The sequence below is a fragment of the Myotis yumanensis genome, unplaced genomic scaffold (assembly GCF_028538775.1).
Source record: "Myotis yumanensis isolate MYYU_CA2020_CCGP unplaced genomic scaffold, mMyoYum1.0.hap1 SCAF_16, whole genome shotgun sequence".
Classification (NCBI taxonomy): domain Eukaryota; kingdom Metazoa; phylum Chordata; class Mammalia; order Chiroptera; family Vespertilionidae; genus Myotis; species Myotis yumanensis.
Genome location: NW_027223767.1, coordinates 38,345,806 through 38,362,378, shown reverse-complemented (window position 1 = coordinate 38,362,378; position 16,573 = coordinate 38,345,806). Strand labels below are relative to the sequence as shown.

The following is a 16,573-nucleotide window of genomic DNA, read 5'->3' as shown; positions in this document are numbered from 1 at the left end:
CATCTCTCAGAAGCCAGAGGCAGGACATGTCAGGGGCTCGGGGCCTGAGGAAGACACCTTGGCACTCCTGGGACATCATCACCAGGCTGAGATGGGGCATGTTCACCAGTTCCCTTCCCGCTCACAGGAGACTTCTTCTTTAAACATTAAGTATAGTTTATTGACTACAATATAAATTCTTTACATTTGGCAACCTACACACAGAAGAAGCTCTAGCCTGGCCTTCCTGGACTCCCCCACTCTTGCCAGCACCACTTTGACCCATTACCCAGACATGAAAATGGGGAGACAGCACAACCTCCTTCCTCCCTCTTGTTCCCCCAGCCCACCAGTCACCAGTCCCCCTCTCCACCCATCCTCCTTCAGGTTCAGCTTCCCCACCACCCAAGCTCATCTCTCTGCCCGCCTGATAAAAACCATAGTCACCTTTAGTGAGCAAACACCATTTCTGCTCACTAAAGAAAGAAACCGCCTCCACGTGGGGCCCAGTGGGACCTGGAGGACTTAGCTTCATCTGAGTGACAGCAAAGACCAGTCCCTGCTGATGTGCTGTCTCTACCGTCAATGCCCAAAGGAAAGCAGAGGCCTCTGGGAGGGTGGGCGCTGGTGTGGCAGAGCCCAGCAGTTTGGCCTGCCTGTGTCTACTCGCCCAGGCTCAGGGTTATGGGCTCACCACCGGCCAGGAGCTCTCCTTCAATAAATAAACATCTGTTAAAATGACTCTGGCTTTGTCTGTCTCCCCCGCCCCCCACCGCCACCCCCAATGGGTGCCAGGTGCCTCCCTCCCCTCCCCTGCTACTTTAAGTTGCTCCTGCTCTGAAGAGAATAATAAACTGTTTCACGGGGGAGAAGCTGGAGCTGTCTTCCTAGAAACCAGGACAGTCTGTAACCAGGAAGGATGCAGAGCCTTGGCCAACCCAGCTGTCAGACGGGCAGGGGACAAGTTCCCAGGAGCAAAGTTGATGATCACCATCACTTTGTCACACAACCCAAACAGGGAGGCACAGGAGAGCAACTGTGTTCTGCAAAAGACCCTGGAGACCGCACTGCACGCCCCCCAAGTCGCTTTCCCATCACTAGGTGGAGAACCTGAAAAGATTCTTATCTTTAACGCTGGATACAACGCTTTCTCACATTCAGGCAGGAGGAAGGCCAGACCTGAGGAGCTGGGCAACTAGAACAGAAAGAGCAGGGGCCACTCCAGGGACTCTAACTCCAAGGAAACATCATGTCAGACTTCCCTCAGGCCAGACCCAGAGGGGGAGCTGGTGGCATCCCCGAGGAGAACCCGGCTTCCGTGCCTGTGGGAATCGGAGCGCTTCCTGTGTGTGGGTGGGGTGGGAGGGTATGACAAAGCAGGGCTTTTCCTTTGGCCAAGTCACCACAGTCCGTCCTTGGGCCCCACGGAGTTGTGAGAGAGACTGACCAGGCTGGCAGGTGCCTACAGTTTGGGGACAGCAGACAGGTCACGGCAGGTGAGGGACCAGCAAGTGGGGCCCTGATGTGTTTTCCCGGCAGTCCACGTACTCATAGCTCTGGAAGACTTTCTGCTCTGAGTGGCTCAAGCAGATATAGGTCACGGTGCCCCTGGAGAGGAAGCAGGCTTTGTTGTTATGTCTGGGAGGAAGAGGAAAGCTCTGGCCATGGCCTGCTATCTGGGGGTGGGGGGTGGGCTCCCTCAAATCCCACCCTCCCTTTTTTTTGTTTCCCACTCTGCTAAGGCATCTGAGGTTGCTGCCTCACCTGTGTTCCAGACAGCTCTGTGGCCGTCACACTAGAAGCTTAGGAGCAAGGTGGGACCTAGAGTAGGGGCTGGACCTGGTCTTCCCAAGAACTAACAGATTCATGGGGTCACCTTGGATCACTCTCCTCTCACAAGGTGAGGCTGAGGAGAGACTGGAGTCAGAAGTGCGAGAGGTCCAAGCCCTACTTACTGGATGTGCAAAAGCACATGGTGGACTTTGATTTTCAGCCAGCTACAGATTTTGCTGAGAAAGAGAGAGAGGGAGAGAGAGACACATTGGATCATGTTTCACACTGAGTGGCCATCAGAAGGCTCAAAGACCTGCAAGCCCCAGCCTTGTCACCTTCTAGGCCCCTTTCCCTCAGGGGCCCCAAATGTCCCTCCTCCCTCCCACACAGACTCCCTCTGACTAAGGAGTATGTCATAACCGTTGCAACATCACTCCACCAATCCCAACTGGCTTGGCCCAGGCACATGCTGGCCCCTCCCTCCGCAGAAAATGACATTCATCCTCAGCAATTCAGGCTAAAGAGCCCCAGGTCACAGATTGTAAGGATTAACCAAATCCTAGCCTGTTCCTCATTCCAATCTAGTTCTAAACAGGAAGAGAGGCTGGGGACCCTGAACACTTCCTTGCACGTTGCAGCCTCAGCCATGAGTACAGGCCAAGGACTGGCTGCAGGGTTGTTGCTAAGCAATCAGAAAACCTGGTGGGGATTAAAACCAGGTTTCCAAACGGAACAGAGGCGGAGGGAGAAGAGATCGAGGGACACTCACTATGTGTTTTCATCCAAGATCCTGTTGGCTACTGCATAAAACATCTGTCAACCAAATGGCATAGGGTTAGCCCCAACTCCAGCCGACACCCCCTTCCCACCACCTCACACATCCACACCGCTGTGGGCAGGGCTGGCCAGGGAGAGGGAGACACCTACCTGTTTACTAGCCAAAGGGCCGATGTGGAGGAGGAGGCTATTTGAGACCTGCCCCACCACGACGGACAGGTGCAGCACCTCAATGGTTAGCTGGGTCACAGTGATGGGGTAGTAGTTGCTATTGGAGATGTTCAAGATATTCTGGGGATGAAGACAAGGAAAGGGAGGGGTGAGTGTGGCCATCCTTGGAAAGGAGAAGTCAAACAGTTTCAAAACCCCCAGCCTGACTGAGCCCCACCCCCATATGGACCTCAGCTGCTGAGGACCAGTGCCAGGAGCCCCTCTTGGGGGCTCTTAATGGTGAGGAGTCACTTTAACTAAAACATTAAGCTGGCTCAGGATCCAGTCCCACCCTGCCCACCCAGGGAGCCTCAGGCACGCCACCCCCATTACACCCTGTGATTTATTTCTTGGGCCCTGATTCTGACCCTTCACTGTGGAGAGTCCCAATCCTACACAATCTGGGGTTCAGGGTGGCCCCTGCTTCTCCCCAGGTTTCTAACACCCTCTGGGTGCCCAGGATCACAACACTGGGCAAGGACTACAGAGGAGTATTGCTGGGAAGGTGGGGGTCAGAGCCCAGAGGCACAGGCACCCACCTACCGTTATGTTGATGTAGACAGTCTCGTCCAAGGCCACAGTGGAGGAGGAGTTGAGGCCTGCAGGCTGCGTGTCGATGGACCGGGGAAACAGGAAAAAGATGGTGAGGGAGGAGGTCACCAGGCAGATGAGCACTGCCAGGAACACGGAGAGCTCCCTGTGGGAAAGTAGGACCCAGGGGAGAGGAGTGGAGAAGTCTGAACCTCAAGGAAACTGAGGAGCTCCTCTCCACATGCAAGGCTCTCCTCTGCATCCTGCTCGCGCCCCCCCGCCCCCGCCATGTAGCCCCCTGGATGTGGAGGGCCAGCCTACACTCCGATATGGCACTGAGCAAGGAGGAGCACAGGACTAGGTGGCAGACAGCTTGGCTTTCATTACTAGCTCTCTGGTCCAGTACCTCTGAGCAGCCCTAAGCCTCAGTTTTCTTGCTTGTAAAATGGAGATAACTGTACTTACCTCATAGAATTTGATACACGCTAATGCGTGAAAAAGCACCAATCCCAGGCCCTGGCACATAGCTAAAGCCCCTAGTACCACTGGGAAAAGCCAGTCCACATGAATTTTGAGAGTTCTGAATATTCAGAACAGGACATCATCTGTCATTTAATTTAAAATTGAGATGGGCATTAAAGCTATAGCACCTTGTAAGTGTCTCATTAGCGGCACTGTTAGATTTAGATTCTGGTGCAGTGGTGGGGAGGGCGGGGTGCTGGCTCCCAGACTGAAGCTGAGAACTGTGGGAGGAGACTGCAGGGATCCTGCCAAATAGATCGAGATGATCATCAGGGTCATGACAGTCCCAACCCCGGCCTAGAGAAACTCAGGGTTGCCTCTAACGCTCTGAAGTGTCTCCGAATAGGGAGCAGCTGGCTTTCCATCTCTACTGGGAAGAGAACAGGCATGTCTGAGCTGCCACAGCAGGGGAAGCTCTTAGGAAAAATAACTTCCCCAAACCAAGTGCAGCCAGGACCACCTCCCTCCCTCCTGGAAGGACTTGCAGAGTCAAGAGGTCCTCTGTTTTCAAAAGGGAGCCATGGCCCAGCCGGTGTGGCTCAGTAATTGAGCGTCAACCCATGAACCAGGAGGTCACGATTTGATTTCAGTCAGGGCGCGTGCCCAGATTGCGGGCTCGATCCCCAGTGTGGGGCATGCAGGAGGCAGCCAATCAATGATTCTCATCATCGATGTCTCTATCCTTCTCTCCCTCTCCCTTCGTCTGAAATAAAAACATTAAAAAAAAAAAAGCAGTTGAAGAAAGAACAAAGCAACCACTAGATGAATTTGTCAAAATTGAATGTTAAAAAAGGGTGGGGGGCATGTGACTTGGAGGCAGTGATGCTCCGAAGGACACCAGGTGGCTTTAGGTAGCTAAGCCCTGGGTTTCTGGAAAATCCTCAGAAACGGGGCTAGTACATATGAGCCCAGTGAGGCTCAGGCGTTTGGGGGGAGAATCAATGGAGACAAATCTGGGGGGAGGCAGAACGGGGTAGACAAAGAGGAACAGCCCCAGGGGCAACCGCCTGTGGAGCTGAGAGGTAGGAAGAGGAGCTTACGTGTGCCTGGGCTTCAGCCTCTGGTCCCCATAGGGGATGAGGGCCACCAGCTGCTTCTCTAGTTCTGTAGAGAGAAAGAAGTGAGAGAGAGGGCCAAGAGGTGTCCATGGCGAATGTTTCCTGTGCCAGTCTTCCAGAAGCACCCCTCCACCCCCCAAAGCAATGTCAGCAGCATGCCACCTCGGCCCCTCAGCAGAACTGGGAGCGCTGGGCTATGTTCTGAAGTTGGTCATCGCTAGAATGAAAGTGAGATTTTCATAAACAGATGTGAAGAATCTCTGGCATTTCTTCCTCAGAGCCTAGCTTCTTTGGAGAAGCCATTGGTAACTTCCTGAGTCCTACGGCACACTGTAGCTAAGGGAGCAGAGAGGCTGGGAACCCCAGGGGCTGGGGAGCACAACCAGGGCAGGAGGGGCTAGCATCTCCCTGGCCAGCCCTACACGGGGGGACCAAGAGCTGGGAGACCCAACCCCATTCAAGGATAGTCTCAGAGGCACCTGGCCACGGGCCAGCTGACCGCCAAGAGCTTTTCCTGGATTGCAGGCTATTTCCAGAGCCTTGAGCCACTCACCTCGAGGGATCTCCTTATTGCCCTGGCAGGTGGGACAAGTCACAAAGCTGGTATTAGCAGCCCTTTCACAAGGGGCACAGGAAGAAAAATACTCGCTGCTGCCATGGCTGGCTGAATCACGGGGTAGGATCGACTTGTTTTCGTCCTCCTGAGAGCCCAGCTGGGAGAACGTCTCACCCATCGTGTAGGGGGCTTTTTCACTAATGAGAAAAGAACAAAGCTCGGTGCTAGCTTGTTCGCACTGATGCTGAATGTCAATTTGGTTTTAGGTTCTCAAGATTGGCCAGGAGTCCCACCACAATTTCAGCAAGTTCAAGCCTAAGCTAGCTAGGGAATGGAAAATGGAGCCGCTACACTGCACTCTCAGGTCAGAAATCTCAATGCATTTCCAACTTCTGTCATTATTGTAGGCGAGCTCAATCTGCCCACAAGAGGGAAAAGAGGAAGTTATGTCACTTAAAGCAGCGGTTCTCAACCTGTGGGTCGCCTAAGACCATCGGAAAACACGTATATAATTACATATTGTTTTTGTGTTTAATCACTATGCTTTAATTATGTTCAATTTGTAACAATGAAAATACATCCTGCCTATCAGATATTTACATTACAATTCATAACAGTAGCAAAATTACAGTTATGAAGTAGCAACGAAAATAATTTTATGGTTGGGGGTCACCACAACATGAGGAACTGTATGAAAGGGTCGCGGCATTAGGAAGGTTGAGAACCACTGACTTAAGGGGACTTCCATAAGTGAACAGAAGATCACGTATCTTTTCCTGGGAAAAGTTGCTGAGCAGGCATTCACTTCAGGGGAAGTAAGCTGGGTAGGGCAGGGGAGAGCAGCCATAGAGTCCCTTTTTCCTGCAAGGTGACTCTCAAGAGGATTCCAGAGCACCTGGGCAGAAATGCCTGCGGTCTCCCAGCCCGGGGGTGGAAGGAAAGCTTCCATGCCTGGGCAGGTGCAGCCTTTAATAAGGCAGGGATTCTTTGCAATAAGAGAAAGGAGGCTAGACTGGCCACAGGTGAGGCTCAGACCCCTAACATAACCTGGAAGGGAGCGTGAACCTCTTCCTCACTGCCTTCTGAGGTCTTTTCAGAGAGGGTGCCCGGGGCGGGTAGTGGCAACGTCAGCATCTGCCCTTCACTAGGAAAGGCCAAGGCTAACTCCAGGTTCTTGCCCCCAAACTCAAGAGTGGTGGCAGAACGAGCGGGCAAGGTGAGCCGAACGGACCTTCCTGGGCCAAATAACGGGGGCCTCTCCTGGTTCAAACCGCAGATCCGGGCTCCTCTCAGCTGCAAGAAGAGATTTGGGATTGCGTCCGTGGGAAGAGGGCCTGCAGGGCAGGGTCGTCCCGGAGCCGCGGCTGGGGCCGGCCAGGCAACCGGGCCCCTTCAGCAGAGTCCTGGGGACCCAGTGCACCGCGTTGGAGAAGGTGGGGAGCGGCGGCCTGCCACCCCGAGAGCCAAGCTGCTCCCCGCCCTACTCCGGGGAGGGCCATTGGCCGGGGTGGGGAGCAGACGGAGAGGCTGGGATTTCATTGAGAAGGTGTTTCACGTCCCACCGGACACCCGCAGAGGCCGCTAGCCGCGAATGCCTGGCCCTTTCCTCCCAAAGAGAAAGAAGGGTCCCGTGAGCGCCTTACCCGCGGTTACTCGACAGAACGGCTGCAAGCGGAATAGAAAGTGCGGGAGCAGGGGACCCGCCCCAGCTTTGACTCGGGGCCTCGGGAAGCCCCGCCCCCGCTCCTTCCGCCCGCTCCCGGCAGGGCCCGCCCCTCCGACCCAGCGGCCAGAGATGCTCGAGTCACTGAGGCCCTGGCGCTGCTTCCACAAGGACTGCCATCCAGGTAGGTTTTTCAAATTACCTTTATTTCACCATTTTCTCAGCAGTTATGTACAAGTACAATGGGGCGGACGACCGCACCCCAGGGCCCGACAGCACGACTCAGGATCAAGGCAATCCCGCCCTACATCCACCCCATTGATTACACGCACCCTGCCGCTCCGCCTCTACCCAGAAGCCGGATAAAAACGCTTCCAATAATGAACAGCCTGGCTGGCCTGCAGTCTGAACCCTGGCTTATTAATTAGCATTCGAGTTATACTGTAAATAAACATCATCATCACGTTAAAGTCATTCATTATAGCACCAACCAGGTTAAATACTATTTTACTATCCTTCCCCCTTTCGGGCTGGTGAGATTCCTTTTAAGTCATTTTCGTGACTGTATCTTTTAGTGTTTTTTTTTTTTTTTTTTTTTTGGTAACCTCTTTCTTCACCAACTGTACCCAAGACTTGTGAGAATAAACAAGCCACCTTTTCTGTCAGAGAACAGTTTAGACAGCCACACATTGGGCTGCCTGACTGGCAGGCACCATGTTGGCCACGTGGCTTGCAGCTCCCCTGGGGCCGCATCTTGAACCCCAAAAGCCAACCCCTCCCTTTGAGTTAGCTAATTGTGAAAGACTGTGTGCCTGAGCTCCAGTCAAGAGGGGCAGGTCCCGAGGTCAGGGTTATAAAGCCAAGCAGACCACCTGCACGTGGGCACGTGCTTCCAGACCAGGCGTGCACACCCTTCTGGTAGAAGTAAAGGTATTTGCCTTGCTGCCTGGCTCCCGAGTATGTTTTGGGTTCTACCAGGACCCACAATGTGGGGCTCGCCTTATTTCTCACAGACGCTCTTCTGTAAACAAAGGGATGGCCTGCACCCACGGAAGCAAGCTCTTCTCCACTCATCCTGGGCCAAAAACGTTCACTGTTTGTCCCCATCCAAGTTTTGCAAAACACCAGCCTCTCTTTTCTGTTCTAGGCTCTAGGGCTCGGTACCCTTGAATAGATTTCAAACCTCCAGGAAGTCATCAGGATTTCCTATGCCTCACACATACTCATTTGCCCACCCTTGAACTTTGCCAAGGTTAACACAGGAGCCTGCTTTTCACTTTTCCTATTTCTATCCTCCCACCCAACTACTGTAAATAAAATCTGCCCTGACATAGGAAAAAGGTAACTGTTAAATTTTCTTTCCCGTTAATAGAAGAGTTTTTTTTTCCTTCCTCTATAGCAGGGGTGGGGAATGTCCGGCCCTCGGGCCATATAAGGCCTGGGAAATCATTTGGTCTGGCCCTGCCAAGGCATTAGGGGTGAGTTGATTAAATGTTTGACCAAGTATAGCAGGCTAATTTTTAAGTTGATAATTTTGTATGACTCGAGAATGATGTTATAAATATCCAAATGGCCCTTGGCAGAAAAAAGGGTCCCCACCCCTGCTCTATAGGATTAGCAAAATATTTCACACTACCTAATTTTTTCTCCCTTAAATAAAAGAAAAATGTATGTAAAATTACAATAGACACTGCTGAAAAGAGGCTGGTGGTTTAATCAGCACACTCCCCTCTCCTTTCACTGAAGTGTAGAAACCCAGAAGGCAGATATTCTTAAATTCATCAATGGGCTCTTTAAAAAACAACATGCCAATTACTAAGTCTTGCAGGAAATGACTTTCTCTTTGAGAAAGGAAGAGTAACATTCCTATCATGCTCTGGGTATCAGTTTAATACCACATAGCTAAGCCTTGGGATAGGATAGAGAAATTATAAGTAATTCTTGAAAACAACTTTCAGAGTTAATTTCTTTTCGTTCTCTCTCTTTTTTAAAAATATATTTTTATTCATTTCAGAGAGGAAGGGAGAGGGAGAGAAACATCAATGATTAGAATCATTGATTGGCTGCCTCTTGCACGCCCCCTACTGGGGCTCGAGCCCGCAACCTGGGCATGTGCCCTTGACTGGAATCGAAACTGGGACCCTTCAGTCTGTCGGCCAACACTCTTATTCATTGAGCCAAACCAGCTAGGGCTCAGGGTTAATTTCTTTTAAAAACTGACAATTAATAACATATAACCCCATACAAACATCTGCATTAACCAAGAAAAATACTCAACTTCAATACAAGCAAGAGAAAAATGGTATAAGAAGTTCAAGTTATACTCTCCAACACACTAAAATGGAGAAAGGAGTTTTATCCAAATCAACTGAAAAGCTGTCTTTCTACTATTCATTCAATGTTTAAAGTGAAAATTTACGTCTGGTCTTTGATTTGCTCCAAAAAATAATGTAATACAGGTATTGTCTTGACAATTCAATCATGGGCTCTATACATATTCATCAGATTAAAAAATAAGCAAGGGCTTCTGCCCCACACCCCAATGACAATAAAGATCATCTCTGAGCAGCAGGCAAAGTTATTTAATACATGGTCACTTCTCAATAGCGGTGGCTGTACCAGTCGTTGTTGTTGACCTGAAGAAGTTCTGTCACAACCTGCAGGATGTTGTAATTGTGTTTCTTCAGCAGCCTCAGGTTCAGCTGCCTGTCACAGAATCCCATTTCAAAGAGATGGGCCATCAGGGCTGCTGTCTGATCTTCCGAAACTATTGGCTGTGTAGTCAAGAAAAGCAGAACATTTTCTGTACAATTTACATGTTATCTTGCAAGTCATATTAATCTTTCCAGATTTATTAAAAATATCAGGTAGGTAGATGCAAGGGTATGACACTCCTATCCACCTGATACTAATGGGTCATCTGAGAGGGTAATGGGGAAGGGTATGGTTTGTCCTGAGAGCCAGGAGGAGATGCGTCAGAGGGGACTTTCAGGAGAAAGCATTCTTTGGCCAGATGAAGGAAAAGATGCAAACTCTGAAAGCCCTATGACAATAAAGGTACTTGTGAGGACGCGACAAGTATAAGCAGATGAGAGTGTTACGGGAAGTCAGTATGGGAAATTTAGTCAGATGCAAAAGAGCTGCACAAAAAACTGCCTGGAAAATTATATCCTAGGTCCATGGTCGGCAAACCGCAGTTCGAGAGCCACATGCGGCTCTTTGGCCCCTTGAGTGTGGCTCTTCCACAAAATACCATGTGCGGGTGCGCACGTACAGTGCGATTGAAACTTTGTGGCCCATGTGCAGAAGTCAGTATTTTGTGGAAGAGCCACGCTCAAGGGGCCAAAGAGTCGCATGTGGCTCTCGAGCTGCGGTTTGCCGACCACTGTCCTAGGTGATATTTTAGGGCAGTAGTTCTCAACCTTGGCTGCACATTAGAATCACCTGGGAATCTTGTTAAAATCCTGATTTCTGGGTCTCATCCTCCGGAAATTCTATTTCATTGTTAGTAATGTTGTGGCCTCACCCCATAACAAAGAAACAGAATTTCCGGAGGATGAGGCCCAGAAATCAGGATTTTAAAAAGATTCCCAGGTGATTCTAACGTGCAGCCAAGGTTGAGAACCACTATTTTAGGGTTTTCTTTCTTTTTTTTTTTTTTTTTAAGAATAGAAGTGATCCAGGTAAGAGGGGGCTAACATTCATTTACTCCCTCTTTGGGCAAAATTCTATGGTGGACACAACCTTCTTAAATCCTCCTAACACTTGGAATACCCTGACCCTTACCATTTATTTACTGTGTTGAGTATCAATTCCCTTATTTATGAAAATGGAGGTATAGAATACATCCTATTTTGCAGCATTGAAAGGATTAAGGTGAGAAAGTATGTAGATGTGTTGAACGCATATTCTGTCGTTTCCCTCTACACCTAATTCCACTGTTCCCTTCATCCCTCTTCTTTCATTTCAGAATTATCCATCCTTTTTTGCCAAGTTAATCCTTCCACGTGTACTTTGTATCTCATTAACTATCACTACCTCAGAAACCCTTTTCTATTACCCTCCTGCCGGAGTCTATTTATTGCCTTCACTAGCTGAGTATAGACAGAGACCCCCAACAGCTAGTAACCTTTGAAGCCCTAACAAAGGTCAGGGCTGTGCACCACCCAGTTAATCTAGAAACCACCCAGTTAATTTAGGTAATGGTAGCTGAAGCATCATCCCCACCTTAGTTCACTTAATTCCTTAGATACTTATGTAAATCCTTGTTGATTAGATATTCTGCCTGTTACTGGAACTTGCCTGCCTAAGGGTCATGCTATGACCTAGTCTGTGTGTCATTGAAACCTCCTTACCCTAGGGCTACCCCAGACCAAATAAAAGATTGGAGCGGCCTGAGCATCAGTGGAAGTCCTTCTGGACTTGCCCGCCTGGTCCCCCAATATTTCAAAATTATCTCGTGTCATTTTTCTCTCATTTGTGTGCGGCTCCTCTTTTCAGATCCCGAACCCTAATCCAAGCAGGACGTGGGAGGAAACACACACGACATCCTCCCTCATCTTGACTATTAATCTCCTTTGCTACTAGCTAGCCCACCTTTAAAAATGTTTCCCTCTGACTTAAGTATCCTAGTTTTTACTCGTTTTCCCTTGGTAATCCAGCTAGTTTGAAAGTGAGGCATTGCACGTCAACGTCCTTTCCACCTGTTCACATTTCTCTGCCACATTTGAAGCTGCTGGCCAGGTCTTCCTCAAGCTCTAGCACAGAACTCCCTCATTTGCCTCCGAGTTCTCAGTTTTCTCTTTGAAGGGGCCCTCCTTCTTTCCATGATCTTTAAAGGCTGCTTCTTGCTTTCCTGTCTTCCTGGAAAATCTGATCCAATCACATGGCTCTTGCTATAACCTGTATACAAATGACTATCTCCAGGCCAAATCTCTCCCCTAAGTCAGGTGTACATTCTCAACTGCACTCTGGATACCTTTACCTGGATGTGCCTCAAATTCAGCACTACCTAGACTGATCCAATTTTCTTCTCCTTTTGCTCAAATATATTCTTACTGCATATCCTTTTTTTAAAAAAATATATTTTATTAATTTTTACAGAGAGGAAGGGAAAGGGATAGAGAGTTAAAAACATCGATGAGAGAGAAACATCGATCAGCTGCCTCCTGCACGCCCCCTATTGGGGATCAGCCCGCAACCCAGGTACATGCCCTTGACTGGTATCGAACCTGGCACCCTTCTTCGGTCCACGGCCGGTGCTCTATCCACTGAACCAAACCAGTTACGGCTGCATATCCTCTCTTAATGAATGGTACTATTTATTGGCTAAGTCAGAAACTTTGGGTTTATCCATGACTTCTAGCCATTTAATCATAGTCTCCAAGTTCTGCCAGTTCTCTTTATTTCTCTCCTACCCTTCTTTTCCACTTACATATGGATTCTCAAATGGTTTTCCCAGCTCCACAAGCCTCCACATCAGAGTGATCTTACTACGAACAAATCTGATCATGTTATAGACAAATCTGATCAGGTTAATGACTTCCCTGAAGTTCTTCAATGGCTCCTCCCCCTAGTGTTGAAATAAACTTCAAACCACGTAACACAGCATCATGCTTGCATAGCAAAGGTCTTATTTTTCTCAGCCTAGATTCACCTCCCAGACTCATACTTCCAAGTCCTTTTACTGGTTACTGTCTACAATGCCCTTCCTATAGCCGTCTCTCCTGGCAAACACTTATTTTGTCCTTTAGAACTTAGTTCAGGCATCACTGACCAGGAAGCCATCCCTGGCTCCACCCAGGAGCCCACCCTAGGCTGAGGTGTTCCATCTGTCAAGAACATCGACGCAGTATCTGACACTCTACAGTAAATGTCTGTTTACCTCACTTGTTTCCCACTGTCTATGGGCAGCACTGGGGTCTTATTCATCTGGTAGCACCGGCGCTCAGCACTCGGATGAGCTCCCCACACATAGTTCCTCAAAAAACATTAGGTGTTTTTCCTTTCCTCCCTTAAGAAACTTGACCAAAGTCATACAGCTAGAAAGTGGTGGAATTGGGAGTTAACCAAAAGACTAAACCTAAAGCTTGCTTATGCTTCCTACAATGCCATGCTACTCTCCAACCCAGATGACATAGTTTTCATTGACGACTTGGGTTTGGTTCAGGAAAATAAATTATGCACTCACCTGTGCAGTGACTGGTGGTCCAGCAAACAAGGCCTTGTATGCAGAAGCAGCAACTGACAAAGCCCCCTTCACCAGTCCCCCGGCAATGCTGCTCCCATGGTGGTGGTGCCTGTGGAAGAAAGCTAAATTATCTCTCTAAAAAACACAAACCATTATCTTCCTACAAGATAATCTAAGTTCTAATCCTTAAAAGCAAATGAAATTTCCTTGAGAAAAAAAAGTTGTAAAAAAAAGAGTAAGTTTTCCTATCAATTTTATAGCTATACATCTTGGTTTGATGTAGGGCCCAGCTCTACTGTTACACGGTATGGGCACTGCAGAAAACACACCACGCTGATTAGCATGCCAGCTTTCAGTCCCAGCTGAAAATTCATGTGGTCAAGGACATTGTGGGGTATTGGCAGTGACTGCTCAATCACCTCAGAGGAGACACCTCCCAAAGGAAATGTGATTTTTTTCTGGACACTGTTGGGAGGAGCCCACCTTGACAATGCTGAGATGACTAGGAGCAGAGAGGCAGGTGTGTCTAGTTACTAAGATGCACAGTGGGCTTGACCTTCCTGCCTTCTCCTCTGGAACTAAGGGTGAGTTGTATTTGAGGACACTCCTTTCTGGTATGGAATGTGAACACTCTTAAACATCAATTTTAAACCTCCGTTCAGTGCTGCTCACGAGTTCTAGAAATAAGAACAAGGAGGAATGATGGCTCTCCTCTGCTCTGTGGACTGGCATATGCTCCGAGAAGGCTTGTTTAAGCAGAAGCAACACTAGGATATCCACCTGCTTCTGAATGTACAAGGTCCAGTTACCTTGAGTGGTCATAGCTCTTCTGTCTGCTGTTTACAAGTCCTGATGAGCCTCTGGGCTCTAAAAGCAAAAGAGCTATTGGTTAGATGCAGCATCCATACGTGCTTGGTGTTTCCTACCTCAGAGCAAGGATATTATTGAGGCAGGTGGCAATCTGATCACAGTGCGTAAAGCCTTTTTTTCCTCTTTTAGTATTTGGGAAAATTTCCAGGTGGCTTAAGGGCTAAGAAGAAACTGTCCAGAATGCATTGCAAGGCGACTGTTTATTAAATCAGAAGAAGTGATCCTATAACCCTATCACACTGGTTTGTTAGTTCTTAAGTACTTTTAGGTTTTGTTTTTTGAGGAAGAGTAGGAAGTGACCTTTGAGGGTCTACTCAGAACTTCAAGGTGCTATTTTCCTTATTTGGAAGATAAGGAAACAGACCTGCAGGTGTTATAAACCTGCCATACCACGCAAAGGTCACACAGCGAGGAAACGTGGAGCTGGGGCTAGAACCTAGACTGGTTTGGCTCCAAAGCCTGTGTTCTTTCAAGTACAGCACAATGCCGACCTCTGTGAGGTCTCATTTAATAAATATTAAGCTGGAGAATAGGAAAGGGAGGCACACAGAAAGAGTGAAAGGGCAAATTTCTAGAAACTGCCAAGAATCACAAAGACCGAGTGCCTATTTATACCTGGTTTCCACTAGAAAAGAACATAGAAAAAGAAATAGAGCTCAGACTGGTCATTACCTCCTCTGATCTGATCAGGGACCGAAGAAACTTCTGGTATGGTAATCGGCAAATCCACTCCTGGGCAGCCATGATGCTGTGCACAAGGAGGGCTCCTTCAGAAAGACACAACATGGAAAGTAAGTTGAAAAGGCACCTGTGGTAACGGTGGGGAAACAGTACACAAAGCACAGCAGTGCCAAATTCTCTACAGAAGCTTCACATTTCTGATCCAGATCACATGTCTGAATTTAGGGATCAGGTGAGAAGGGCTCATTCTCCTTCTGGTTTTCCTCTTCAGCCACAGTCAAGCTAGAAAGACTGGCTTCAATTTAGTCACTTCCCCCTCTATCAGTGGTCGGCAAACTGTGGCTCGCGAGCCACATGCGGCTCTCTGGCCCCTTGAGTGTGGCCACGAAGTTTCAATCGCACTGTACGTACCCGCCCGCATGTATTTTTTGGAAGAGCCACACTCAAGGGGCCGCAGTTTGCCAACCACTGCCCTATATCAACTGGTGCTGATAAAGGGAAATGTCTAGCTCCCTGGGAGAATGGTTTAAATTATAGTCCAGGCTCTACATAGATATTTCCCATCCTATGAGACAGCAATGACACAGGTAGAACCCAGTAGAGAATTAAAATAACTTCTCTCTAGTAGTTTCATATTATACTCTTTCCTTAACAGATTAAAGTTCCTAATTATACTTTGTTGGGTTAATATGAGAATTACTTTCTGCTGCCTTTGCCATGAGTCAATAGAACAGGGAGAGAAGGTCCAGGGATGTTTGCACTTAAAAACTGGCTCTCAATGATTAAAACATAAGTAGATGATGATACTCAGATATTTAAGGCTAACTAAAACAGGTATTTCTTTGAATCCAGAATCCACAAATACTGGGAAGTACAACTTTTATTCATCTAAATTCAGACTTTACTATGGAAAATAGTCTCTTCACATGCTCATACACACACATACAAAACAGGTTTTGAGATCAAGTTGATTCCTCTCTCTTTATTCCACCTTTGAAGAGCAGCCCAGCTGAGGGGTGTGTGGATGGTACCTGGGCAGCCGTGGTGGAGGGCCCACCACCTCTGGGGTGAGTGGCACTGTATCCAGAGTCTGTGAGGTCATGAGGATGTCATTGATGCTGTACCCCTGCGGCTGGGTCTCCCCTCCAGGGGGTGTTTCCCCAGCCTCGACTGGTTCCTGTCCAGCCTCAATCCCAGGCTCGCCTTCAGCCCCTCGCTCCAGGCCTGGCTGTGAGAGGGCAGAGCTGTACATGGAGTCCCCCAGGGGGCGGCTGGTGTCAAAGCATTCAGGCAGGATGATGATGTAATCCTCTGAAGAAGCAGAGGACTGACTCTGAACTTCGTCTTTGAGTTCATCCTCCTCATCCTCTTCTTCCTCCTCCACAATAGCCTCTTCCTCAGAGATATGGACCATCTCCTCTCTCTCATCTCCAAGTGGTCCTTCCTCAGGTGAGGCAAATTTCACTGAAGGATGAAAACAACCAATTTTTAGGCATAAGCTGAAAGCAGCCCCTGGAGCTACCCTTACCTGGTAAAGCCTTGTGGGTCATGAGCTGCAATTATAAAAGCCAGAGGAGAGGGATGACCCAGGGGAAGGGTTGTTGCTGGAATCATATCATGGCCATGTTCTAAGTCTGAAGCCTAAGCAAAGCTGAATAAAACTGAAGCTCACAAAAACAAGGTAGGCAGAAACATCCTCAGCTCTATGTTTCTTCATATATTTTTTTATTGATTTTTTACAAAGAGGAAGGGAGAGGGATAGA

General features: G+C 48.5%; 2 protein-coding genes across 7 annotated transcripts in view; both read right to left on the bottom strand.

Moving 5' to 3' along the window:
- Positions 1-749: 749 nt before the first annotated feature.
- TMEM106A (transmembrane protein 106A) lies at positions 750-7,101 on the bottom strand. Of its 2 annotated transcripts, none has more exons than XM_070394389.1 (8): positions 7,050-7,101; positions 5,404-5,603; positions 4,833-4,896; positions 3,283-3,436; positions 2,680-2,820; positions 2,522-2,565; positions 1,935-1,988; positions 750-1,587 (listed from the first exon to the last, which is right to left on the bottom strand). In XM_070394389.1, the coding sequence occupies exons 2-8, from the start codon at positions 5,582-5,584 to the stop codon at positions 1,467-1,469; spliced, it is 759 nt and encodes a 252-aa protein (XP_070250490.1). In that variant the 5' UTR covers positions 5,585-5,603; positions 7,050-7,101; the 3' UTR covers positions 750-1,466. The 2 variants fall into 2 exon arrangements, with proteins under 2 accessions (XP_070250490.1, XP_070250491.1); XM_070394390.1 differs by lacking the exon at positions 7,050-7,101 and adding an exon at positions 6,638-6,851.
- Positions 7,102-7,638: 537 nt separating this feature from the next.
- NBR1 (NBR1 autophagy cargo receptor) overlaps positions 7,639-16,573 on the bottom strand; it is a 28,865-nt gene continuing 19,930 nt past the window's right edge. For all 5 annotated transcript variants that reach the window (XM_070394385.1, XM_070394386.1, XM_070394388.1 and 2 more), the window contains 5 exons: positions 15,842-16,274; positions 14,802-14,896; positions 14,069-14,126; positions 13,260-13,368; positions 7,639-9,843 (listed from right to left, as the gene is read on the bottom strand). In XM_070394385.1, coding sequence (XP_070250486.1) covers positions 9,670-9,843; positions 13,260-13,368; positions 14,069-14,126; positions 14,802-14,896; positions 15,842-16,274 — 869 coding nt within the window. In that variant the 3' untranslated portion in view covers positions 7,639-9,669. The remainder of the gene's footprint in view (positions 9,844-13,259; positions 13,369-14,068; positions 14,127-14,801; positions 14,897-15,841; positions 16,275-16,573) is intronic.

Excerpts from the sequence above, each read along its gene's own strand:
- TMEM106A (XM_070394389.1), bottom strand. The coding sequence starts at position 5,584 with ATGGGTGAGACGTTCTCCCAGCTGGGCTCTCAGGAGGACGAAAACAAG. Across the intron at positions 2,821-3,282 it reads CTGTCTACATCAACATAACG|AATATCTTGAACATCTCCAA; the intron begins GTAGGTGGGTGC and ends CTTCATCCCCAG. Across the intron at positions 1,989-2,521 it reads ATCTTGGATGAAAACACATA|CAAAATCTGTAGCTGGCTGA; the intron begins GTGAGTGTCCCT and ends TCTCTTTCTCAG.